The sequence below is a fragment of the Silurus aristotelis genome (genome assembly GCF_946808225.1).
Source record: "Silurus aristotelis genome assembly, chromosome: 14".
In the NCBI taxonomy this organism is placed as follows: domain Eukaryota; kingdom Metazoa; phylum Chordata; class Actinopteri; order Siluriformes; family Siluridae; genus Silurus; species Silurus aristotelis.
In genome coordinates this window covers 20,041,478-20,069,383 of record NC_139587.1, presented here as the reverse complement: position 1 = coordinate 20,069,383, position 27,906 = coordinate 20,041,478, and the positions used below count along the sequence as shown (strand labels likewise).

Here is a 27,906-nt window from a genome sequence, read left to right as displayed (position 1 = left end):
AGATTGCCAACTAGCTCTACAGCTTTGTTTATGGCTCAACTAATCCATATTAAATTTATACTGTCACTGAAATAGGATGAGTGAGAAGAGTAGCTCTTGCTCTTTAGTTTTCAGGAGCTAACACCAGGTCCTGACTATTATCTTTTGTTTGAGATGAAATATTTTCTCGTTTCATCATTCTAACCCTGCCAAATGTGACACCAGCCCAGTAATTAACCACTGACTCCCCACTAGAAGAACAAACATACTGCCAAGACAGTGGGTCCAGGAATCCTAAATATTTTAAAACAAGCATAATTAAAATGTTTCAGGGTGTAGACAGCATATTGGACAAACCGAAACACTTGTTTTAAAAACAGATACATCAGCGTAAAAAAAATAAAATAAAATAGGCATTGAACATGTGGGATCATTCAGGGCAGCTGAATCCCAGACCCATTCATTGTGCTAGTTGTAGCGATTTCCGAGGTGGCGCATGCGCACTTCTGACTCGGGCGCGCGAGCTTTCAGCGGCTTGTCCCCAGCACTCAGTGACAGAGTTTAAGAAAACAGCAGGCGACTTTACGCGATATTTCTTTCTGCAAAGCGACTTTGCTGGCTGGATTTCGACACGGTCTACACAAGCCCAAGCTTGGAAAATGTAACCCGGCCAAAGAAAATAAGGTAAGAAAGAAAAATAAATGAAAGTCGTATTTAAAAAGACAACCAGTCGAAAAGGACATAACAGGGGGGAGGACTGTTTCTGTCCTGCTTTCTTCATTCTGAGAATCTGAGATTTTTTTTCACGGTAAGTAACATCAATATTGGAGTGTATCTGTTATGTTTTCCCCTCTCGAATACTAGTTATATAAATGTTTAAAAATCTTTTAGACACCTGTTAACATGGATGAAATGGTTTCTGTTCAGAGTTTCTAAGTTCCTGCGTGAAATCCACTGAAATACAAAGGAAATAAAATGCCACACAAATGGACTTCACGTGGACAGCAGGTCAAAATCTATTTACAGAGAACATACAGATCAACTTTTGGTCTTCTTCCCTTTTTTAAAAAAGTATTGCAAATGCACCCTTACTTTTAAGAGCATTGTTTTTTATGCCAGTGTTCATGATAAACATCATCTCGTTGATTATGATTTGTAAACAAGTGCATTTCGAGATGCATGTTACTGTTTGGCTGCACTACAAATAGAAAAACCAAGCATGGAGCTCATTACAAATGCAGAGTAAATACTGTTGATTGAGCTGTCTCTTGGTATACAGTTTGGCATGTAATTCTCCCAGAGCTGAGTGGGAACTGAGGGGCTGAGGAATGTTTTCAGATCATGCTGAGATACGACTCTCACAATGGATCACTGCAATGTTTCTCCTCGTGATAAGGGTCTGCGTGGAATGAACGACCTGTTGATCTCATTGGAAGGAGAAAAAAACACAATAAAAAATGTAGTCCATAGAATCTAATCATTGGTTTTATCTTGACTTTTGCTGAATGCCTTGTTTGCGACATGTCACAACAAGTGTTTGTGTGTCTGGGTGCGTTCCTGGAAACAACGACAGTTTGCCATTACATGTACACAATCTAAGCATTTCCTTATGTTTTATAATTCTTTGAAATACTGGTCAGTCTATAGGACTTCAGGGCAGTTAAATGGATGCTGTCAAGAATGCATTTAATTTTGTATTTTCATTTTTTTTTTTACATTTTATGCATGAGGTTTTACAGCGGAGGGTTCGGTAGAATGTCATGATGTGTAGCTACACTCGTAAACTGTGTGCTTTTACAAGTTATGTGCAAAGACTTCATCTGGGGTGTCAAGTGGTTTCAATAAATTCCTGTTTGAGAACCTGTTTTTTTTAGAACTATGTTGCAAGTCATTTGTACTGGTTAGTGGTCTGATGAAATAATAGCTGAGAACATAAAGCAGTCTGAGGTTCTTTGTATTATGCAAATATAGACAATTTAAACAAACAACTCGATGTCAATTTCTAAATGTGTACTTATAACCCATTACAAAATCAATTCGCAGAATAGTGCAGTGTTTAGTATTTTTAATGCATAAAAAAAACGTTTAAAAACATCTGTAAACCCGTACCCTTATAAAATTGGATGCAAAATGCCAATAAATGTCAAACGCGATAAAGAGCGTGTTAATGTTTGTAAATCAAATTTAACTGCTAAAGTTAATCATATATTTTACAGGTAAACATAAGCAGGGACGTATTAAAACACCAGCTATTAAGGCTGTAGCTCCAGGCTATGCACCCCAGAGAGCACCTACATTGCAACATATTTACAATTGTATTGTGATAAAATGATACGAGTGTTTGTTGATGGCATGGTCACCTTACATCAACAGTATTCCTGTTTAATCCTAAAGCTCTGGTTGTGTGGAGTTTTGCATTATTTCCTTGTGTTCATGTTGATTTCCCCCAGGTTTTCTCCCACCTCCAAAAATATGCCAGTAGGCGGATTGTCTAAGTTATATTGTCCCTAGGTATGAATGAATGTGTAAAAGTGTGTATTTGTGGTGCACTGCATTAGACTTTCAGAGTGTATTCTGACCTCAGACACAAGATAAAGTGGCAACTGTAATCGAAACAATATTTTCATGTTGTTTAACATGCAGACTTGCACGATACTATGCGACACATTAACCATATGCTGATTATGCTGTACTTTTTGACATTTTTCTGTATTCTAAGCTACAGGATAGAAGTTTTGAGACTGGGACTAGTTGGGGAAAGAAACCACCACCTGAACGCATTTAACTTTAATGTCAGTGGAATGTGATCTACTGAAATCTTGCATAGTCTATAAAATGGTGGTCAGTACGCTAGCATCCAATTTGTGTAAAAGGTGTCTGCTAGCTTTGTGTTAATTGATAAATAGGAAGACTTCTATTTAGTTGTCCCAAAGTCAAATGACAGTTTGTTGGATAATTAAATAGTTATGTAGTCAAACCTGTGTTGGGTCTGATAAATTAGAGAAGGGCATTTTAAAAGATTTTCTAGTTGAAGACATTTAATGACATCTTTAACCCACAATAACCATTACACCCTTGTGGCGGGACACTCGTGGTTTAAAATGTGCTGAAAATCTTCCCAAGCCACTATTTTTAGTATCTGTTTTCTTTCACTTCCTGTCAACACTGTACTGTTTAAACAACATTACATAACCATATGAGATTTAACCGTTGGCTTACGATTATGTTTTGATTGTGACATCCTTTTGTCAGAGTGTGATGATGGAATAATTAAACTTAATAATTAGATAGATGGATAGATGGATAGATGGATAGATAGATAGATAGATAGATAGATAGATAGATAGATAGATAGATAGATAGATAGATAGATAGATAGATAGATAGATAATCACTTTATTCCTTCAGGGAAGTAAAAAGTATGCATTATAAATCTTTATAATATAGAATAAATATATAAAAAGCTTGCACTTATTTTCAGTAGCCAAATCAAGAAGCTTTTATTGTCATTTCAAATGCATACAAGCATGTTATCTGATATCAGTTAGCAGGCTGATTCATGTATTCTGTATCTTTCTTTGGAATTGATTCAACTTTTTCCAATCTAAAGTGTCAACAATTTGTTCATGATTTTGAAAAGTAGTGAGCTTTCATGATTCTTAAAAACATACTGAGGTATAGAGGTATTCTAAAAGCATTTGTATTACTGTCCTTTTATTATTGATATATATAATATTTGTTTATTATTATTATAATTTGTAAAAAATATAAGACACACTCGCTGTAAGCCTTCGACAGTAAAAGTATTTGATAGTTTGAGTCTGTATGGAAAATCTTGGTGTATGACCTTGTGTGAACATCAGACATTGGGTTTTTGTGAAACTTTTTACACACAACTCTATTTAGCTGAATGCTCACAGCCAAGATTGAAAGCAGAGTTTATTTATTACAGTGTAACGCTCAGAGTGACATGGCTGAGCAACAGGCTAGCATATAACCACACACTAGTGTGTTCTGTCATCTCAGCAACGCTGTTTTGGCCGGATCCGAACAATGACATATTGTGTCACACAATAGTGCTTCACTGTTATTTATACACACCCCCAGCATCCCAAATGCCTCCTTCAGTCCCCTGTTTCATATGGCAGCTTTGGACTCTACAGCTTCCACTAATTGTTCCCACTGGAAGCTCTGAGATGTTTGAATAGGATGTGCAAGAGGAAGATGTTTATGGATGTTTTTCTTCTTTTGGTTGCTTTAGAACTGACAAGGCAGCAGCTTCAGGTTATATAGGGAATGCTGTGTGATGCACATGGGCTTGACTCATTGTTAATATGGAGAAAGAGAATCTTTACCAAGTGTGCAGCGAAGTCAACTAGCATCACTCAGATTATTTTTACAATGCTGTGTTTCTTTAGGACATGTACAACACGTGGATAAAGCCAAATGATCTGGTTACTTGGAGATGACATGCTTAAAGTCTATCGATACTGCTGTGGTACATAAATATATCTGCAGTTATGGAAATAACATCGTTAACATTGATTATTTTATGAATATTTATAAATACATAATAAACTGTTTAGACATGCTGTTATCTATTAAGGCCAACGTTGTAATGTTAAGCATTACTTAGTTATTAATGATTAAATCTGTACCACCAAATCTGTACCACCAAGGTCCCAACTAAGATGAAGCTGAAACTAAACTGAATGAACGAATAAATATTTCATACTGTATATGTATTAGTGTTTCTGTAGGACATGTGTTGCACTGTTATGCCCTGTAACATATTAACAACACTTAGTAATCCCTTGATGTGCCATAGTTAAAGATTGACTTGCTTTATTTTAAACAAAATGTCCATTTGTTTGCTCCAATGAATCCTCTTTTTAAATCACACAGAAATACTGATCTGGAATACTGAGTATTGGAGTACTAATTATTTCAAAGAGCGCTGAAATTTGTTAATGTAATCTGTTCATTAATTAATAATTAGTCTTTGAAATCCAGTGGCTCATAGTGGCCCAACACCTTTCTAAGACTCTTAGGGTTGTTTTCCTTTACTTTGCTGTAATTTGTTCATGTAATCTGTTCATTATTTAATAATTAAAGTAAAGAAAAACAACCCAAAGTGTAGGCCAAGGTCTAAGGTGGTAGGCGATACACCTTGGTGTAGAGTAAATTCTATGGAGTTTTGTGATAAGCCAAATCATCACACAATGTGTATCTTTTTTTATAGTCGGTGAGAAAGTAAGAGACCAGGTTAAAACCAGCGCTCCTTTCAGTGTGTCAACTGTTTTGAAAGATTTCCGATTTAGAATTCAGAATAAAAATTAGTTCGTAATTTTTCCATTTACAATAGTTAAGGAAAAGTGTCATTACTTATGCACAAGTGTTTTTCCTGTTAATGTGCTATGCTATAATAAGATGCTATTTATAACCAGACACGTGAAAATGGCAAAGAAAAAGGAAATAATCTTTGCGTGGAAACATTTCCAGGTCTTTCATTATTGCTCAAAACCGAGAGTGTGCGGTCTTAATAAGTGGCTTTTATCACGTTTGATATATTGGCTTTATTACGGAAAAAAAAAGTTGGTTGGTTTAAAAGTTGGCCTTTCAACATTTCTTTTGTCACAAAGAATTTTTCTGACATTGCACAACATGGTAAAAAAAATCTTCCCTACAATAGATTCTTTCACTAGTTTAGTTCATGCTTATATAGGATCTAGTTCTGTACTAGACCTGATTACATTCAAACACCTATTTAAAAACCTTTTAATATCCTGGCAACAATGAATCAAATATTTATTTATTTATTTTTTAAGGCTATCATTATTTTTGTTTTTCAAAATGGTCTGATCTCCTATTTGTATGCAGTAACACATTTTAAGGTGTCGTGCCCTCTCTTTAATGTTAGGTTGTGTTGATTCCCAGTCTAGCAGCCCATCAGGGTGTTATCTCTTTTTTTTCTTTTTTTTTTTTTCCTGTAACGGGAGAGGACGGGCTTGAACTCTTTGAGGGACAGCTGTATCCTGTGTTTTCCGCAATGCTGAGAAAAGCCAGATTGCCTATTAAGATAAATATGGGTGGGCCACGATGAGAGTGTTTCATCAGGATCCAATTTGAGTGTTTATCCCTAGTAAATAAAAATATCAAATAGTAGTTGTTGTTTACGGAAATCATTACACGGAAAGGTCTTTGTGGGTTTTGTGAAGATGGTGTGGTAGGATGCCAGAAATAAGGTAAATACCGTTTGGATGTTTTGTTTTTAAATCCGAGTCCATATAAATTATATGTCTACAGCCATTTTTACTTTGATGAGTAAATTAAAAAATTCCCTGCATTAATGCTGTGTATGTCTTTCAGATAGTACTGTTAATGATATTAAATAATATACATAAGGAAAGGATTTATGACTCATATAAGGTCAAATGCTTGTTTGCTCATTGATTCTCGTTGATTTTGCTTAAGACTGGGTTGGTGCACCAGCTAAAAAAAAGACTGTTGCATTTATTTCAAACCTTTATTAAGATAAGATCGAAATCTTTTTTTATGGCTATTAAAATGCAAAACTTCCTCATGGTATCATCAAGGATGTTTGTTTGCATAAACTAAATATATCGACTGCATATGGCAACTGTTGACAGCAATCATTATATTATATCATTATATTACAGCAGTATATTAAACCTTTTATTACTTGTGGAATATCTGTTAATCGGGAACAGCTGAGCATATAACAAGTGTCAAGGGCTGAGCACAGTAACGTGTGCTCTATGCAGAAGTTGTGGTTTTTGGTTTTTTAGCAATGTGAGGCACTTCCTTATTACAAAAACACTGGTGGTGTGCATCTCAAACACACTCTCTAATGTGATGATCTGCTGTGGCGACCCCTAATGTGAGAAGCCAAAGAAGAAGAGGAAGAAGTTTGTATGATCAAAGTGCTCGTCCAGCATGTAAAACTGATATTAGAAAAAGATATTTCTGTTATTGAATAAACACATGTGGCCTAGCACGAACAGTAATAGGCAGTGATGATCTGTTTGATGTGGTAAAGGATTGGTGAATAAACAAAACAGTAAACTCTATGACTGGTTCATGCTCTAGTGGATGGAAGTCATCAGTTCTGCTCAGGAACTAAGCCTCTTTGCACCTAACCACTTTTGATCTTGATAAATTCCTTTCAGTAGTAGTTGCCTGAGAGCTATTGATTTTCACTTTATAGTGCACTTTACATGCAATAGACACCACATGTATGACTGATATGTGCCTGTGATGACAGGCTTGCAGAAGGGAAACTTGTGCATTGCTAGTAAGACAGAAATTAGACAACTCCCTGCCAGTGGCTTTTCCCAGGTCAGGCTTTATCTGCCTGCTTCATGAGCTTCCGGCCTGCTTGCTCTGCACAGGATCCGGTGTATCAGTATTCTAGAGCCAAAGGTTAGCATCCAGAGTGCAGACAAAGGAAACCTAGGATATGACTCATGGTCCTTTTCAACCACCTCCTACAGTCTGCTTTCTCATTCACCCAGTGTTGTCCAGTAGAAAAAAAATCTATCAAATAAAATGTGTTTTCGCAACTTACCTTTTGTATTGAGAGAAGTGTAATGGGGAAACTATTCTTTTTTTCCTTTTATGTAGGCTTCTCATTTGAGATTCATTCAAGAGTTATGCACATCCTTTGTTTGTAGTATGACACATCTGATGGGGGTCAAGGTTCCCCCCCTCGCTCTAGTCAGAACTCAACCCCTGTTGCAGTCACCCCCTCGAGGCTTAGATGGATTACACATGCTGTTTTTTCCCTGCTCATTGTTGGCATTTTGCCACCTATCCAACCTTGGGATTCTCCTTAGGGTGGTGTTCTCAAGCAACAACAACCTTTGGAATAGAAAAATTAGGATAGTATGTTTCCATATAACCAAGCTCATTCAAATTGTTTGTAGGAAGTGTTTGCAAAAGGGGCCTTTTGGAGTCCTGCCCTCTTCATCACATAGCCTTTTCCCACCTATTGCAAACCCTCTTCCTGAATAGCCTTGGCAAAGATAATGGTTTTCTGAAATGCCCCGGTGTTTGGTGGTTAGGCTTGGCCAAAATCAAAATGTAGTCACCCATACTGGTTGTTACACTGCAAAGCCAACTAGTCAAATTTAGCAGAATTATATTTTTTTTACCACGACCTTTTAAGCTTTACACATCTAGTCAAGTTAAGTTTATTTCTATAGCGGTTTTCACAACAAACATTGTCTCAAAGCATCTTTACAGAATTTAACAGTTAAGGTGAATGTGTGCATTTATCCCTGATGAGCAGCCATGGCGACTGTGGCAAGAAGAATCTCCCTTAGATGTTATGAGGAAGAAACCTTGAGAGGAACCAGACTCAAAAGGGGAACCCATCCTCATTTGGTTAATATCAAGAGTGTGATTATAAATGTTTTAACAATACAGAACACTGGACAGTGAGAACTAACATGAACACCGGAATGTAATTAAGAGTATTTTTCTTTCTACAGTCTTCTACAGTGATTTGTGGTTGTAAAACTAGGAGCTACTGAGCAACTCATTAAATAGCTCAACATTTGTGATCATCACAGATTCAACATCAGCTTCCCCATGCCAGAGCCTTTAAACACTCAAAGAGGTCCAGTGTCCAAACTCCAAATGAAGTGGGATCCAATTGGCACTGTTACATCTCTAGATGGTTCGGGATGTTTGCTGGTTTGGCATCTACTTCTTTAAAGGTCCACAATCTTCAAAGGTGGGACATGACTGAGGCTGGAGCAACCTCAGGATGCCTCGGGATGGGGAGAGAAAGAGAAGCAGTGGAGAGAAATTAGCGTAGCTGCTGTTCATGATATTAACAGCACAAGTTGATTATGTGCATTTGATCAAATGTACTGGAGCACAAGATTATGATGTGATGTGTGTTACGTGTAGGACTCGCTAAAAATATATATTTTTAATCTGCACTCAAACTGGGAGAGTGTGTCTGAGCCCCGAACACTGTCAGGAAGACTATTCCAAAGTTTAGGAGCTAAATGTGAGAATGCTTTACCACCCTTAGTGGACTTTGCTATTCTAGGAACTACTAGAAGTCCGGAGTTTTGAGATCTCAGGGCGCGTGACGGATTGTAGCATGTTAGAAGGCTGGAAAGATAATTGGGAGCTAAACCGTTTAGTGTTTTGTAAGTAAGAAGCAGTAGTTTGTAGTCGATTCGAAACTTAACAGGTAGCTAGTGTAGGGATGATAAGATTAAGCATAAAAGCAACTTAATGCAAGTTATATGAGTGTGCTAGTTACTCTCTAATCACTCAAAATGTGCCAAAAAAGCAGCACTAAAAATGGTGGTTCACTTACTTACATGTTCATCTGGAATGATATTAGAGAGTGTTTAGACCTCCCCGATCATAACAGGTACTGTTTGGAAACCCCACCTGTTCCACTTATTTTCACATGCCCTTGACTTCGACTCTTGGGATGGGCTTTTCAAAGAACGTAGAGGAATTTAGAATTCATTAATGTAAAGTAAAATTTATCAAAGTTAACTAGTTTAATGAAAATGGTCAGAAAGAGAAAAAAGGTTGAAGAGCTTTGTCACAATCAGTAATCAGTTTACAAAAATATTTTTAATTAATATATATTTATTTTTTAAATGCCTTAACAGCACAAAAGAACTTCCCTGAAAACAGGAGAAAACAGCAAATGCCATTTGTGGTTTAACAGTAATTCAGTAATTTATCGAGTTATTTTTACATGCTCCGCTCAGACTAGCCATTTACAAGATGCTCCTTTGTTTGAGGCATGACATCAGTCTTTATTCTTCTATCGCAGTTTTAAGAGGTCTTCAAGATGGACCTCATATAAATGCCATAGTGATGCATGCTGTCAGTATGAAGAAATGTCTCAGTGCCATGTGAACCATATTGCAATTTCTTTGCTGTAGAATCATTGGGCACCACTGGTCATTAATTAATGTTCGAGTAACTTTAGTAATTCGAATACAAAATTATTTGCCACGATGCTTCGTTTATTCCATTTAACTACACATGGAGTGTTGTGTTTTCCCATGGACCATTAATACTGATGCACCACCTGCCAAACTCGCTGCAGAATGAAAAAAATTGAGGAACAGGGAGAAAACAGCGAGGGGCCAGGAGAAGATACAGGGCACAGAAAATGACAGAAAGTTTCCAAAGTTTGGGATATTTTCTGAATAAAACATCAAGAAATCACCATACAGTGCGTTTACCTATTTTAAAGTAGTTTGAAATAGATTTTTATATTTTTATTAGATTTTTCTTTTTTTACATTTGTATTTGCATTTAAAAAGGAAACAAATAACCTTGTAAGAGACCCTTATTTCCGCTTGTATATTCAGTAGTGCTCTTTAATAAAGAAAAAGTACTTCTTATCCGATGGATTAATCAGTAGAATACTCGATTACTAAAATAATCGATAGCTGCAGCTCCAGTTTAAAATATATGCTGCACACAAAAAAATCTTTCGTGTGTATCAGTTCTCACATTACTACAAATTGAGTATGTTAGTGAATAGTAAATGCACACAAACACTAATGGACTGTTTTTGCTTTTATTCTTAGATGAGGAACTGGCATCCTCATCTCCTCTTGGCCAGTGTTTCTGCATTGCATGCAGGCTAATCCCATAGCCCATGTACACTATGGCAACAATAGATTCAGCCTCAGATGCACAAGACCTGTTGGCTTCCATTCACCTTGAAAGATATCTGAACCACTTTAGACAAGCAGGGTTTCTTCTGGCCCGAGACTTTTGTCATGTAGACAATACTGCTCTTAACAGACTTGGAGTGATCGCCACTGGCCACAGGAAGCGGATTCTCAAACTGGTCGAGCACATTCAGCTGATCTGTAAGTATCATAGGACGGACACTGCGCTGGATCGCTGTAACTCGGAGTCAGCCATCAATGAAGTAACTCCTGATGGAAATCTTTCACCTCAAGGAAAAGCAGACACATCTTTTGAATCTCTGCGCAACAATTCAGCACCAAATTCATCTGCGTTTGTGAAACGTTCCCACTCAGCGTGTAGTGCTACCGTTGTGAAGCCTGTCCCGAAACCTAGAACTGTTTTTAACAAAAATAAGGTGAAGCAGTCTTCTAAACCTTTGCATCAGGAAGTGCAGCTCTACGGAAGATCTTCCCAGGATTCTGCTTGTTTTGCTATTCTGGAAGGTTCTTCTGCAGAAGTACCTAGCTTAACCTCAATAGGCCTGAAACAAAGCTTAAGTGAAGAGATCTTAGAAAAAAGTATTTCATCCCCAGACATTAGTGGACCACTACCTCCAGTACCCCCAAGGGTCAAACGTGGGGCTCCCCCATCCATTGTCAGGGGCATGTCAAGCCAGGCCCAGCAGAGCACTCCTCCACTGCCCCCTTTTCCTGACTCCCCTTCCAGTTATCAGTGTTCTCCTTTCACCAGTGTACCTGGTTCACCTCCTAGCCCTCCATGCTCTAGCCTAGAGATGGTCTCCAATGAAATATACAGTGGCACTTTACCTGCTATTTCACCTACAATCTGGAGCCGCTCTATTCCAATCCCACCACCACGCCAAGAGCCAAACACATCTGCTGCCAGTAATAGGTAGGCTAATCAGTATCACTGCTACGATCATTATTTCAGTATTCTTAGTCAAACCGATACAGGTTTTAAGAGTTAACCCATATATTTGTATTTCTACAGCACTTTAAATAACACCTCATCAGAACTGTCTAAACGTACATTGGGTAGGTTCATTGCATTTCCTGCTCTAGTTAAATATCATAAATGCATTGTTCTCTCGTGGCCCATGTAGAATATTGTTTATTAACTAGCAGTTTTGTTTAACACAGCTTCTGCTGAGAACCAGGAGGAAATGATCAGTCCATACTGTGAAACGGTTTTCCATGGCAAGTGGCAAAATCAGCATCCTGAGGTGAGTTTAGAGAACAAGTAGATTATAAAGGAAATAAAATTGTGCATTTATTTATTTCACTGTTTCTCAATTGATCTAATTAATCAGGATGAAAGGCCTCCCAAAAGTGGTGATAAGACTGGAATCAAAGATAATAAACCAGAAGATGATCACAGGTAAATAAGTTTATTTTACGCTTCATGACAGAGCAAGAAAGTATATATCAGATAAGACTGACAGTTTATATGCTTTTATTTATTCTGCCAGAATAACAAAATCATCAATTGAATGTTAAAACCTTCACAGATAATCCTTGATGTGAATAATGATTTATTTGTAGGGATACTGTTATTGGTCTGAATCCATGCTTATTTTACTTGTCTTCATTAAAGATGCTCCAATACCAACATCCAACATCATGAAACCATGTTTCATGAGGTTAGAGTACATTATTGTATGAACAGGTCACATGAAATTTCAGGGATCTGGACATATTTTGTTATTGAAGAGGACAATCGAAGCCAATCAAACTACAAACAGTGCATAAATTATAGGTTTAGTGTTTACTGTTCAGTGATTTATACTAAGTAGATTCTCCATCTCTGCATCAGTATAGGAAAGTTCTAAAATGATGTACATATGCATTTGTGTACCAGACTGTTTTATATTCTGCAAAATAAGTAATTACAATAAGATTATTTGCACATAACCACATATTGTTGCTGCTTCCCCAGGAATCAGAACCAGTTCAGTCTCAAACAGCAGTCTCGTGGCAGTCCTGGTAACTCCCCAGGCTATAGCACAGTTGGCGAGTCATCTTCAGCCTCACACTCCTTTTCTTTGCCTCCATATAGCCTTTACCCCAGTGAACTTGATGAGGACCAATTTATCTCCCCATATGCTAGTTTCACCTCACTATCTGAGAGGCCTGCACCCATCCTCAATGGCTGGTTGGACAAACTTTCCCCCCAAGGGTATGCCCTGTCTGGGTTCCTGCTCTCCTCCTGTTTCTGCATTTCCTCCCTTCTTGAGGGCTGTCTTTGTCTCCTGTCCATCCTTTCCTGCCGGTTTGTCTAGAACTTATTAACCTTTCTAGATTCCTTTATTTCCTCCTTTTCCTTTGCATGTCTTATTAGAGAATTTGTCAAACTACTTGCATGTACTCTGTGGTCTTAATGTTTGTATTTTTTTGCCTGGACGCAGATGATATCTTTGTCAATTTGTTTTTAGGAATTACGTGTTCCAGAAGCGCTATGTAAAGTTTGATGGAAAGAATCTGATGTATTATGGCAGTGAAAAGGTATGCTATATACCAAAGTCATAGTTTTGTCACAAAGAACAATGTTTTATATAACTGAATATTTTTATTGAGGAATGATAGTGTTGTGCAGCAATGAGGTGAGTTAAATTTCTTGGAAATCTGTTCACAGATTAGGCTTCATTTCTGTTTGGACTGTGTTCCTAAATGATAAAGTACTAATATTTCATCATTCAGTGGAAAAACTTTTTTGTTTGACGTGTTATTCCTTGCACAAAAGGTTTTCCTTTATGTCTTTCCCAGGACACATACCCAAAAGGTGTGATTCCTCTTGGCGCTATACAAATGGCCAGAGCAGCCAAAGACAACAAATTTGAAGTTGTGACGAATCACAGGACATTTGTTTTCCGTGCAGACAATGAAGGTAAACACATCATCCTCCAGGACATCATCCATTTCCTTTAATACACAGTGTACACAATGCAGAAGCCCCTCCCTCACACTGTTTGGGACATCTTTGTAACAACCACAGCAATCCTATGTGAAGCAAGACCCACAAACACACTTGTTGATAAAAAAACATTTTTTTTCTACTGTGTTTACAAAATCATTTGATTGAGCTCTGTCTGTGTACGTTCCACAGTGCAGAGAAGTAAGTGGTGCAGTGTGCTGCAGGAGTGGGTGAAGGAGCAGATGGTGTTTGGTCGGCCACGTTTTGGCCCAGGGAGCCACTGCCAGAAGAATGGTCTGTTAGAGCTTAAAGGGATAAAGTCAAAGATCTATGCTGCAATTATAACTGAGCAGATTTGGCTGTATAAGAATGAGCAGGTGATTTACAGTTCATCACATATTTCAGTACAACACTGAGCCCAATCAAGGCACATTTTGTTCTACTCTGTTTCCTTCCTGTAACAGTTGCTCGAAAGCTGTTGAAAGAGGCTTTCTTTGCCAAGGTTTATGTAATCTTCAGTAGCCTTTTTTTGTGATTGACCCTTTTCAGTGTTTTAAGAATGGCATTGGAATTACTGTAATTGAGGCCAGAGGCGCTACAATCCGAGATGGAAAGAACAAAAGCTTTGACCTCATAACTCCTTACAAGGTCTTCAGGTAACTGCTAACCATAACACTTTTCAGTAGTAAATTTTGGGGGCTGTTCCTTTTGATCTAATAGTGGATTATTGCGCCACAACTAGGACAATCCTGGAATTATAGATAAAGCGTATTTTACCCTGAAGCATTTATCCAATAAATACATCAAACTGAACTGGATATATAATGGTAGTCGACCTCCTTGTCCCTGCAGCTTCACGGCCGAGTCGGAGCGGGAGAAACGGGAGTGGATGGAAACTCTGCAGGAGTCTATCGCAGAGACACTGTCTGATTATGAGGTTGCTGAGAAAATCTGGTCTAACCGCTCCAACAGGGTATGTGCGGACTGCAAAGCCATCAATCCTGACTGGGCATCCATCAATCTCTGTGTGGTCATTTGCAAGAACTGCGCAGGTATGTGAAGCTGACGGCATGCCTCCAAATTCCAGGTGTCTTGTCAACTTAATGGATTGACTTAGTGTGCCTTATTGTTTTAGTAATTACTAAATATATCTTTGTTTTATCTATGCAGTTAGTGGTGTGCAAATGTGAAATAATTTTTCATATTTGGCTTAATGATGTAGCATCATGTAACACAGTGGTTAGCCAGTGTAGTGGCTTGGAAAATTGACATCGATTTTGAGAGCTCTGGATTGTTTATCCCAGTGGGTGTCTTTGTGTCAAACACTAAAGATAAGCGTTGGCTTGGAGGAAGCATATTGGGAAGTCACTGCAGGCAAACAGAGTGAATGGAGCGTGGCGAGTGGTGTATTGACTCTTTTGTTGTGTCTGCCTGCAGGCCAGCACAGAGGACTGGGCACAATGGTGTCCAAAGTGCAGAGTCTGAAACTGGACACCAGTGTTTGGAGCAATGAGATCGTTCAGGTGGGGGTTGCAGGCAGAGGACACGGGTCATGACACTGGCCTTTGCCTTTAAAGTTCTTCACATGATTCCTCTGTAGAAAGATTTTTGAAATGTTTGTGAAATTTGTTACTAAATGACACCAACAAACATTTATGCTTTTTTCTCACTTTAAGAGTAATCCCACTAGAGATTATATTAGGTTATTGATTATGGCACATGCAGTATATATTCTTAACATATAAACTTGAGAATCTGTGTTTGCACAAATGCATGTTTTAGCTCTTCATAATGCTGGGTAATGACCGAGCCAATGAGTTCTGGGCTGCCAGGTTGCCAGCAGCTGATGAAATGGACTGTGATGCTTCTCCAGAACAGCGGAGGGAGTTCATAACCCAGAAATACAAAGAAGGGCGGTTCCGCCACCCTCACCCCAGCTTTAGCACGCAGGAAGAATTACTTAAGGTGAGCAACGACAATGAGTAAAAATGAAAGAAAAAATTGAGATGACGGTCAGGTTAAATGTCTTTTAGTAGTAGGTCTGTTTTAACCAAGTAGTAAAAGTGTGTGTGTGTGTGTGTGTGTGTGTGTGTGTGTGTGTGTGTGTGTGTGTGTGTGTGTGTGTGTGTGTGTATATTTTTATATATATATATATATATATACAGTGAGGAAAATAAGTATTTGAACACCCTGCTATTTTGCAAGTTCTCCCACTTAGAAATCATGGAGGGGTCTGAAATTGTCATCGTAGGTGCATGTCCACTGTGAGAGACATAATCTAAAAAAAAAAAACCAGAAATCACAAAATATGATTTTTAAACTATTTATTTGTATGATACAGCTGCAAAAAAGTATTTGAACACCTGTCTATCAGCTAGAATTCTGACCCTCAAAGACCTGTTAGTCTGCCTTTAAAATGTCCACCTCCACTACATTTATTATCCTAAATTAGATGCACCTGTTTGAGGTCGTTAGCTGCATAAAGACACCTGTCCACCCCATACAATCAGTAAGAATCCAACTACTAACATGGCCAAGACCAAAGAGCTGTCCAAAGACACTAAAGACAGAATTGTACACCTCCACAAGGCTGGAAAGGGCTACGGGGAAATTGCCAAGCAGCTTGGTGAAAAAAGGTCCACTGTTGGAGCAATCATTCGAAAATGGAAGAAGCTAAACATGACTGTCAATCTCCCTCGGACTGGGGCTCCATGCAAGATCTCACCTCGTGGGGTCTCAATGATCCTAAGGAAGGTGAGAAATCAGCCCAGAACTAAACGGGAGGAGCTGGTCGATGACCTAAAAAGAGCTGGGACCACCGTTTCCAAGGTTACTGTTGGTAATACACTAAGACGTCATGGTTTGAAATCATGCATGGCACGGAAGGTTCCCCTGCTTAAACCAGCACATGTCCAGGCACGTCTTAAGTTTGCCAATGACCATTTGGATGATCCAGAGGAGTCATGAGAGAAAGTCATGTGGTCAAATAAGACCAAAATATAACTTTTGGGTCATAATTTCACTAAACGTGTTTGGAGGAAGAAGAATGATGAGTACCATCCCAAGAACACCATCCCTACTGTGAAGCATGGGGGTGGTAGCATCATGCTTTGGGGGTGTTTTTCTGCACATGGGACAGGGCGACTGCACTGTATTAAGGAGAGGATGACCGGGGCCATGTATTGCGAGATTTTGAGGAACAACCTCCTTCCCTCAGTTAGAGCATTGAAGATGGGTCGAGGCTGGGTCTTCCAACATGACAATGACCCGAAGCACACAGCCAGGATAACCAAGGAGTGGCTCTGTAAGAAGCATCTCAAGGTTCTGGCGTGGCCTACCCAGTCTCCAGACCTAAACCAAATAGAGAATCTTTGGAGGGAGCTCAAACTCCTTGTTTCTTAGCGACAGGCCAGAAACCTGACTGATCTAGAGAAGATCTGTGTGGAGGAGTGGGCCAAAATCCCTCCTGCAGTGTGTGCAAACCTGGTAAAAAACTACAGGAAACGTTTGACCTCTGTAATTGCAAACAATGGCTGCTGTACCAAATATTAACATTGACTTTCTCAGGTGTTCAAATACTTATTTGCAGCTGTATCATACAAATAAATAGTTAAAAAATCATACATTTTGATTTCTGGATTTTTTTTTTTAGATTATGTCTTTCACAGTGGACATGCACCTACGATGACAATTTCAGACCCCTCCATGATTTCTAAGTGGGAGAACTTGCAAAATAGCAGGGTGTTCAAATACTTATTTTCCTCACTGTATATATATATATATATATATATATATATATATATATATATATATATATATATATATATATATATATATATATATATATAGATATATAGACACACACACACACACACACACACACACACACACACACACACACACACACACACATACATACATACATACATATATATACACACACATACATATATATACATATATATATATATATATATATATATATATATATATATATATATATATATATATATATATATGTATGTGTGTGTATATATATGTATGTATGTATGTGTGTGTGTGTGTGTGTGTGTGTGTGTGTGTGTGTCTATATATCTATATCTATATCTATATATATATATATATATATATATATATATATATATATAGATATATATAGATATATATATATATAGATATATATAGATATATATATAGATACACACACACACACACATACACACATACATACATATATATATATATATATATATATATATATATATATATATATATATATATATATATATATATATGTATGTGTATGGTTCACAATTCACCACAAGAGCACAAACAATTTTGCATTCCCTCCCTCAATATTATAATATAATGTGCAATATGCTACTTCATAACACATTTTTACATGCATTAAACCTTAACAATGGAAGAGAAAAGGTATTACCTAATCTAGTTACCTGCAACTTAGTCAAGTCATCCAATGCAATACAAATATGGTTAAACAAATAATGTAGTTTACTTTCACTTTAAGCTACTGATTCAGTGTGAACTCGCTTTTTAAATTTAACTGTTTTCTTTGAACCACAGTATAATTTTTCACATTTTCTGAAAGAATAAATTATAAAGCTTTAGAGCTTACAATTATATTTCAGTGAATGAAAGTAACGGTACAAAGTTACACTCTATAACACTGTTCATTTCTTATATTTATTTACTGCCATGCCAGCTGTACAGGTTAAAGATTTTGGTTGATTAGGCTAAAAATGTAAATATATTGTTTCTGCTTTGAGCTATTGTGTTGACCCTGTTAGTATTCTTCCTCATTTCACAATGGAGCAATGAGGATGTTTTGCTTAAAATAGCCTGACCATTCCTAGTATAATGTCAGTGGTCATATTTTGACTTTAACTATGCTAAGCTATTACTCACATGTCCACTTGAAATATTACATTGCTGTCTATAGAAAAAGAAAAAAAAAAAAAAAGAAGTAGGATTTGCCTAGAATTAGAAAATGATTTGACTAATAAATGGAACTAGTATTTGGACACTGAACTAGAATATCCTGTGAGCGAACAAGTGTTTTATTGATACATTTTGGTGTTTGGTCATGCAGGCACTGTGCACAGCTGTGACTGAACAGAACCTCTTGAAGACAGTCACTCAGTTATTTGCAGAGGCAGAAGCGGCCCGACTCTCCGACTCGAATGGACACGAGAAGCACCTGTCTCTGCATTACCCTTACACGCAGGCCTCAGGTTCTCAGGATTTACTTACACAGAAACACACACTGCAGCAGACACATATCTACTTCTACTCCCCCTTAACCACAAACTCTGCAAATGTTATGCATATCACCACCACTGTAACTTTTTATATTTCACTAATCATTCTCAGCATGTAATTTTTCAGCACACACATTCCTCAATGGTATAATCTGTACTACATTTAGTTAATTCTTTATTTTTTTAATTGCAGATTCCAGTGTGTATGATGAGATCATGCAGCCAGTCTTGTATTCTGGCTACCTCTACAAGTCAGGCTCCATGAACAAAGGCACTTTATCCCGCAGAACCAGGGAAGGTAGGCGACAATGTCGAAAACGAAGCAGCTGGCAGAAGCTGAGGAGCAGAATGTGCTTTTTCAGAACATGACTGAAAAAAAGGGCTTTTCAGGGCTTACTTCACTGATAGGCATATGATTTTAATGCATTGATGCAAAGAAATGAGCTATCCTATATGTATTTGTCTATGCAGATAACATAACCATTTTAATGTTGTTATTCTTATAATTATCCTCTCTTTTGTTTGCATTTAGATTTCCAAAAGTATTGGTGCTCGGTGGAGAAGTCTCTTCTATTTTATGAGTCTGATAGGTGCCATGAGCCCAGCATGAAGATAGAGATCAAAGACATCATCTGTTTAGGAGTTAGCAGGCCTGACTCATGCACCAACAACAATGGTTTCATTGACAGGTATTTATTCGCAAAACAGCATTTAATCCATAAATAAATAGTTTCAATAGTTTTAAGTTTATTTGTCATGTTCACAATATGTGACAGTTGTACAGTGGAATGCTTACATACCTGCCAGTGAATAAGAAAAGTCTACACACAGTTCCCATTAAAATATGCTTTTATATGGTTTTGAATTGAACCCTGATAGTCTATTCACAGACAATGTATGTATGTTTAATGTTTAATGCAAGAGGTTTAATTATATACACATTTTGTTCATATGTGTATATAAATGGATGGGCCTTTTTCATATAAAATTGCACATGGAGCAGCAGGGTTCAGGCCAAAACTATATAAATGGGGAATAAACACACATATTAAAGGGAACTAACCAGTGTGTACACTTCCTTTTCATTCATTGGCAGGTATGCCATTTTTCCTGACAGTGCATTAAAGGTAACTTTTTAGTTTGCTGTTGTAAGTTGTCGCAATGAACATTTCTGGAGCTCTCTTTGTTTTAGGTTTCGATACACTTTCGAACTCTACCTGACATCTGAAAAGCTTGTCCAGTTTGGCTTAGAAACTCCAGAAGCGCTACACAGTTGGGCAAAAGCTATAGGAAAGGTAAACATGAAATAAAATAAATGTGTACATACTGCATATGACCTTAAGCATGTCAGCTGAGGGGTTCTGAAGGGGTCTTGTCTATTCAGGCCACCACGCCTCTGAGCTGCCACTGTTTACTGACAAGGGAGTTTCAGCGTGTAGGCATGTTGCGCTATAAAGCCATGCTGGACCCGCGACAGTGGAAAGAGGGCTTCTTTGTTCTGCAAAAGTCTAACCTCTTCATTTGCCCTGGAAATGATGGTGCTGCCGAGGACATTATTAACCTGAAACGCCTGCAGGAGCTCAGTGAGTCTCTCAAGCCAACTCTGTTTTAGCTGGTTCTGTTCTTTGTATTATGCAGCTACAAGGGGCTAATTTGTAGTTGTTTTAAATATTACAGGTATTGCATCAGAGACTGACAACCATGAAAAGAAAGACATTTTGGTTTTAGTGGAAAAAGGAAGGTGAGTTTTAACTTTGGTTATTTATGACGAATCCAGACAAGCAAACGATCAAAGTAAAAACATCTTGATCGAAATGGTGTGTTTGTGTATTCAGGACCCTACACCTAAAGGGCATGGGGCGTACAGACTTTTCTCTGTGGTACACCGACATCCAGAAGGCAGCAGGAGGCAAAGCCAACACGCTGAAGGACCAACAGCTGAGTAGGAATGACATCCCCATTATTGTGGACAGCTGCATTGCTTTTATTACACAGTATGGTAAGGACACTTGTAGATATTAATTTGTTCTTTCTTTGAATGCAAATACTTAAAGGTACATGTCAAAGCTTAATTATAGCTTATTGATCTGTTTACACTGAACGTGTTATCAAGTTTTCATAATTACTGAACCGACACACTTATATTTGAATATGAAAAACAACACACTAAACAGAAATATATTTTACTGGTGTAGCTGTAACCCTTTGTTTGTAAGAAAAATGCATACTTTTTAAGTTCCGACTTTTAAGACTTCATGTAGAAAGAATGTACTACTTGTGATTTTCCTTAGAAAGCTTTTGGAATTAACTGACTTTAATATCTTTCAAGCTAACTCAGTGTGCATTTGAAGACTCCCTGATAATTGACTCATATTTCTAGGTCTGGGCCATGAAGGGATATACAGGAAAAATGGTGCCAAGTCCAGGATCAAGCTTCTGATGGAAGAGTTCCGGAAGGATGCTCGCAATGTGAAACTCCGCATCGGAGATAATTTTATTGAGGATGTCACAGATGTCCTGAAGAGGTTTTTCCGTGAGATCGATGACCCCATATTCATGGCTGATCTGCACCAGTACTGGAAGGAGGCTGCCAGTCAGTACTTTATCATGGTTATGGGGTTTTTTTGTCGATTATGCTTACAGGCTCTGCACACATCTGACTATTAGGGATATAATATTTCTCTGCATGTCAAGTTTCTTACTGGTTTCTCTTAATTTCCAGAAATATCTAATAAGACGCAGAGATTGGATAGATATAAAGAGCTCATTCGTGGTTTGCCACGAGTCAACCGCACCACTTTGGCTGCTCTCATCAGTCACCTCTACAGGTTGGCTATCAAACTACACTGTTTCAGTATATCATTAATGGTATTGATGGTTTGTGAATGTCTCTATTTCATTCCCTTAATAAAATACATTGTTCTTTTTATGTTCCCTTCATTCAGGGTACAGAAATGTGCCAACCTGAACCAGATGTGCACAAAGAACCTGTCTTTGCTGTTTGCCCCAAGCCTCTTTCAGACAGATGGTAAAGGAGAGCATGAAGTAAAGATTGTAGAGGACCTCATTGACAACTATCTCTATGTCTTTGATGTAAGTAGAAAAACTTTGATCCAGTAGTTTGCAGCACTGAAGGACCTGATGTAACAGTTTACATCTTGTTGAAGTAGCTGGTACTGGAAGCAGTGGAGACTGGAATAATCTTACAAAATTGTCTACCAACAAAAATGTCACAGGATATAACTCGTCTAGAGTGTTTCTCTTTAATGTTGTTTATTTGAATGATTAGCCTCAAATGTGCCTTTTACTAGAAAGCACATGAGCAGCCCTAAAGTGTCCTGTCATGTTCTTTGATATTTTCTTTTTTTTGTACTGCCCCTGGTATTAGCATGACAGTCATGTGATGTCTTTGCTGTGCAATTTAAGATTATTTATGTACATTTTCATTTTTTTTAAAGATTGATGAAGAACACAAAACACAGATTGAACTGGAAATTAGTCTCATCACAACCTGGAAGGACACACAGGTTTGATAATATTTTGATCACTAAACACCAGAAATAAACATAAAAAAAGTAGTATCCTTGGCCTTAATATGCCATGTCTTATTTGCATCCAGCTCTCTCAAGCAGGAGACTTGATTATTGAGGTTTATCTGGAGGAAAAAACACCAGACTGCTGCATCACTCTAAAAGTAGGTATAGCCTAATCTACAAAATAGAGTGAATTGTTTTCCTGTTGAATGTTGTTTTTTAGGCAAAAGATGCAGTTTCAAACTATGACCACATGGCGGCACAAGATCACTGTACACACCAAACAACTTCTTCAACTTCTTCAGTCTGTGTGTTTGTTCTTTCATCTGGCTTCTCTATAGGTTTCCCCCACTATGTGTGCTGAAGAACTGACTAACCAGGTGCTGTATATGAGGAATGTCCCTGCAAGTGAAAAGGATGTGTGGATGACCTTTGAAACCATTGAGGATGGGGAGCTTGGTAAATATTATATGGATAATACCTGTCTGCTCATGTAATGGGCACTTTCAACTTAAACCAAACCGAATGAATCATTTGAGTTGTTAATTGATGTTATGATGTATTATGATAGATTATCACAAAATTGTGTAGTGTTTTGGGACAATCCTTATTATTCTAAGTCATTGTAATAATTGTTTTTGGGAAATTTGTTGGGTTTTTTTTTTGTGTTTTTATTTATTTATTTAATTTTTATAGAACGGCCTCTACACCCAAAAGAAAAGGTTCTGGAACAAGCACTTCAGTGGTGTACCATGGCTGATCCTAGCTCTGCATATTTGTTGGTAAAGAAGGTGCCCAGAGGAGAGGTGATTGACATCTTTACAGGTGAGTTCATATAGTTCTTTACGATCAAATTATTTGCAACTTGCTTGCAATAACGCAGTTGTAGAACATTTAATAAATATTTTCAAAAGAAAATTACGAATCCCTAAACAGGATAAACCACAGTAATGCACAGAGATTTAAAATCTACTGTAAGTAATTGTATTCTGTGCATAATTCTCTTTTTTTTCCCCGCCTGTTTGGTTCAAAGCGTACAAAAGTGAAATTATAAAGTTTGGAGTCCTGAAGTGCCGAGAGGAGCCACCCAAACTTCTGCAAGGGACCAAGTTCCAGGAGCATCTGTTCCAAATCCAGGATCACAAATTACTCTTAATGAAGGATAAGAAAGTATGCCTGTTTGTCATCTGCCGCTTTTTCTTATTCTATTGAATAGATTAAAAAAATTAATGGAGAAATAGTGAATCAAAAATGTTTCCTGATTTTTTTCTAACAATTCTAGACCAACAAACCTGAAAAGGAGTGGCCACTAAAAACTATGAAGATTTACATTGGAATAAAAAAGAAGTTGAAACCACCAACAAAGTAAGATGATCTTTTCTTGTTACATCTTTCAAATGTTTTGTGATGTTGTTGTTTACAAATATGACTTGTCTTAAATTGCAGATGGGGTTTCACTGTGATAATAGACAAACATCAGATGTAAGTAGTTTCTTTAGATGGAATCGGTCCAATGAATTTTTTACTTAATTGCATCAGCACAAATTACGGGTCATGTGGTTATGCTTGTATTAATAGTAGTCCATTTCCTTACGTGGACAGGTATCTCTGTTGTTCCAGTGAAACAGAGCTTTGGGACTGGATGACCAGTCTCCTGAAAGCACAGGTATCACACTTTACATTGGTATTGTTTCTTAGGTATATGGTTATCAGTTGCTAGATAGAGTTCACTGGATATCATTTTATAATTGTTCATTTGTCATTCAAAACTATCAGCACTTGAATCATAGAGTTTGATCTGTTTCCAGAACGATGACCTGCGGCCTCCGGTGATGAGACGCCACTCCTCTTCTGACATCTGCAAGCAAAAGTTTGGCACCATGCCCTTAGTTCCAATCCGTGGAGAAGAGAGCAACACCAACACCAACTCCACCATGCTTTCTGCCAATCAGACCCTGGTAACGCAAATTTACTTAGCATTGCAGTCTTTCTGCTTTTACCCGCCCTTGGTTTGTCTATAAGATTTAATGCTCACCGGTAGTTTTGTTATGTGTCTGCAGAGGAAGCTACATGATAGGAGGACACTATCAATGTATTTTGTGAGTATGCCTTTGATTTGTAATTATTTTGCATTCTTGCAATTCATTTGACCATTTCTTCAGTTATGGCACACATGCAGTTTCTCAGTTTGACAATTTTGTAAGGCTTAGCCTTTATTGTGTTCTTAAACCTAATTGTTATAGCATAAGTGGCCCCTATCAAATGCTATTCTTGTGGTACAGAAGGGCTTTTTTTTTTGCGTTTGCAAAACAGTGTTTCCCTAATTGAGGAGTTTTCTCAGATTTCCTCAACCCTCCCATTCCTGTTGGGACCTGAGGTTTCCTGATTCAACACGATCAGGATGTCGAGCTGACTCGGTGAAGATAACAGGATGTGCAGGGTGGAATAATAGTTTCAATGCATTGTTATGTGACCGTAGCCTTGAGGGCAGGCTGGGGCCTCTGTCCAAAACTCTTGTGTTTTGGAAATGGGGTGGATGGGTGGCAGGGAAATGTGAAGCCTTTGGTAGCTCCTGTTGATTCCTGAGCCTAAAGCATTTGCAAGCAAATTGTTTGCTGGGTTTTCTCTTTTGTCCTCAGTGTGTTCAGCAATTATCTTGAGGTTGTCACTGTGATACTAAAACAATGGTTAAAATCAGTGAAGGAAGTCTTATGAAATCACTTTGAATGCCAGTGAATGTACCAATAACCACAAAGCACAAATAGCATCTGATAATTGAAGATAATCTTTTAGATAGCCATTCCCTTTTAAGAACATACCTAGGCTTGTTGTTAATCTAGGGTGTAGTCTCGGGTACCTTTCCTGTTAAAATTATACTGTGTTAGGTGTTGAGCACGTCTGAATCCACCTACTACTTTTGGAATAATATGTAAAAAATAATGTGACCTATGGTGATGACCGTTCATGATTTTGTTACATTATTTAGAACAGACATATTTGGATGATGATTTCTATATTCTGTATGAATATCACTGAAGTCACTGAAAAATTGGTTTTGAGCCTAAATCTGTATATGATGATCAATCTCTAAATATTACAGAAATTATTTTAATACATACGCTAAATATAGACTATATAGAATATAAAATATAGTGCTGTAAAAGATGCTCCTGGCATTGAAACACTGAGAAACGCTATCTATATTGATGTCTTTTTTTGTAAGGTTTTGGATAATGTGTTATGGAAAAATGTGTAAACTAAAATAGGTATAAATTCAACACCTGAGCTCTGTCAATTTTTTTTTTTTATATATTAAACCCACACATTTAAAAAAAAAAAAAATTATATATATTTAAAAAAAAACATGGAATTATTGCATTTTATGTCATCACTTATTTATTATGGAAATACAAGCCAAAATTGACTATAATTGTAACACCTCTTTATTCAGCCAATGAAGGTACAACATGACTCATTGGAGGAACAGGATGAAAGCCCAGAGCCACTCTATGAGGAGGTTGGTGACTTTGGCCTGCAGGTGCTGAAGTCCCTGGAGAACAGCTTTCTATCCACTGGCCATTCCAGGAGTTTGGAGGTGCCTCCGCGCGCCGAGAGTCTTATCCAGGGGAAGAGCAGGTCTCTGGATCGCACAGTTGTCCCAAATCTAACCCGTTCTAGCGGTGGAGACGGATCTTTGGACACGCTGAGGCACGAGGAACCACGTGTCTCTTTAGAGCGCAAATCCTGTAGTCCTTCAGAAGAGCTGCTGTTAAATGAACTCTCAACAATTTTTAGGAAACCAGAAGATGATGAACAGTGATTTTCTAAAAGCCTGACTTAAGATGACCAGCTGCACCTTTCTTACACATCCAAGCCCAGAAACCGGTATTATATCCTGTAGTCTGGATGTGCAGTTCTACTTTAAAGTCTTTAAAGTTTTTTTCTCACAAGGATTTTGAGCATGGCTGTTAGTCACATGCTTGTATTATTTCACATTCATTCAATATTCTGGTATTATATTGGACAATTGACTTCTAATATCTGTAATTCTTTCAAGTGCTTTGTATATAACTGGTATGGAATATCAGCTGGTATATGACCTGCTTGTGTTAACAAACTTGACTTGTTTTAAGCAATCTTTAAAGACCAAATAGAACATCTCAGTTTAGTTGTTCATAATCACGCTATGAAGTTTCACGCTTTCTGTGTTGTTTTTTAATAATTAAACTGCCATATTTAGTCATGATGTACATAAAATGCTTTTATATAGCTGACTTCGGATATATAAATTCCAGTTGATCCGAATCTTATTGCAAAAACTGTTTTAAATGTTTTCTTACAGTCGCTTTCTTTTAAATTGCAAATTAATTCATGTGTACAAGCTCTTTTCTTTTAGAAGTTTGTATTTATTAATTTATTAATGCATCTTTCTGCATTTCTCAGCTTAACTGAAGATATAAGTACTATTTGAAGAGCTAATGAAGGAATTCTGTCCAACTCTACTCTGAGACAATAGAGGGCAGTGTAGGCTAAGCCTAGAACAACTTGACAATCAGGAAATGTTAAAGGTATTTTCTACAGATTTAGCGATGTTGCTCAGTAACCTGTAGACTCCTAATTAAATTTGTTTATGCTACTGTATAATTGGAATATTACCTTTTTTATTATTTGTATAGCGCTTTTAACAATGAACGCTCTCAAAGCAGTCTGTATGCCTGTATGCAAGCTCTTTTTTTGGACTGCCATTCTTTACTATGGAACAGAACAATGTGCACATTACAAGCAACCACTGTAAAGGTTCAGTACTAACTGCAAAATGTTTTAACTTCGCTGCAACTTTTACTGACACTAATGAGGATGTTAAAATATTCAAACGCTTTTTAAAAAATGGACTCAATATTCCATAAAACAAAGATTGGCATTCCCAATAGATAAATTGAGGAAATATTTGATTTACACTGGATACCTTGAAGCATGTGAATGGGGTACATTTCAAGCAATAACTGTAACAGTTATATGATTTGTTACAAACTCAGAAAAGCAAACCAGCAAGATAATTACAGTCTATAAAAAATATGCTTACTCAAAAACTTAAGTAAGATTTACTTTTTCTCTGCAGATGGCACTTCAAATGTAGTTGCACCAAACCTTGACCAGAATATTATAAGGTTATGTGTGGTTTAAAAAAAAATTATGAGAGATAGGTCCTTATAATGTAATATATTATGAAATATAATGCAAGTTTTCTTCAATACATTGGTGCCAAATGAAATATTCAACATCTGGTAGGTGTTATACCTAGCTTGAATCTCTGTGAAATATACCTTACTTTTTACACACACACACACACACACACACACACACACACACACACACACACACACACTCTTACTTAATGCTCAATTGTTACCACCAATTATACATATTGGAACTTTAAGAACTAATGTTGTGCTTTTGTCTAACCAGTTTTCCAT

The 27,906-nt window shown here is 37.4% G+C and overlaps 1 protein-coding gene across 2 annotated transcripts; it reads left to right on the top strand.

Moving 5' to 3' along the window:
• The first annotated feature begins 481 nt into the window (after positions 1 to 481).
• arap3 (ArfGAP with RhoGAP domain, ankyrin repeat and PH domain 3) lies at positions 482 to 27,137 on the top strand. 2 transcript variants are annotated; one of them, XM_083561541.1, is made up of 34 exons: positions 482 to 663; positions 10,581 to 11,601; positions 11,701 to 11,744; positions 11,850 to 11,932; positions 12,020 to 12,087; positions 12,646 to 12,885; positions 13,142 to 13,211; positions 13,473 to 13,593; positions 13,813 to 13,997; positions 14,170 to 14,276; positions 14,473 to 14,672; positions 15,058 to 15,143; positions 15,403 to 15,585; positions 18,731 to 18,872; positions 19,093 to 19,197; positions 19,432 to 19,588; positions 20,092 to 20,194; positions 20,284 to 20,482; positions 20,577 to 20,640; positions 20,735 to 20,898; positions 21,280 to 21,492; positions 21,622 to 21,727; positions 21,845 to 21,992; positions 22,358 to 22,426; positions 22,519 to 22,593; positions 22,774 to 22,891; positions 23,129 to 23,257; positions 23,466 to 23,602; positions 23,715 to 23,797; positions 23,879 to 23,914; positions 24,035 to 24,098; positions 24,241 to 24,390; positions 24,493 to 24,531; positions 25,884 to 27,137. In XM_083561541.1, the coding sequence occupies exons 2-34, from the start codon at positions 10,652 to 10,654 to the stop codon at positions 26,250 to 26,252; spliced, it is 5,007 nt and encodes a 1,668-aa protein (XP_083417667.1). In that variant the 5' UTR covers positions 482 to 663; positions 10,581 to 10,651; the 3' UTR covers positions 26,253 to 27,137. The 2 variants fall into 2 exon arrangements, with proteins under 2 accessions (XP_083417667.1, XP_083417668.1); XM_083561542.1 differs by having other exon boundaries at positions 482 to 787.
• Positions 27,138 to 27,906: the final 769 nt, after the last annotated feature.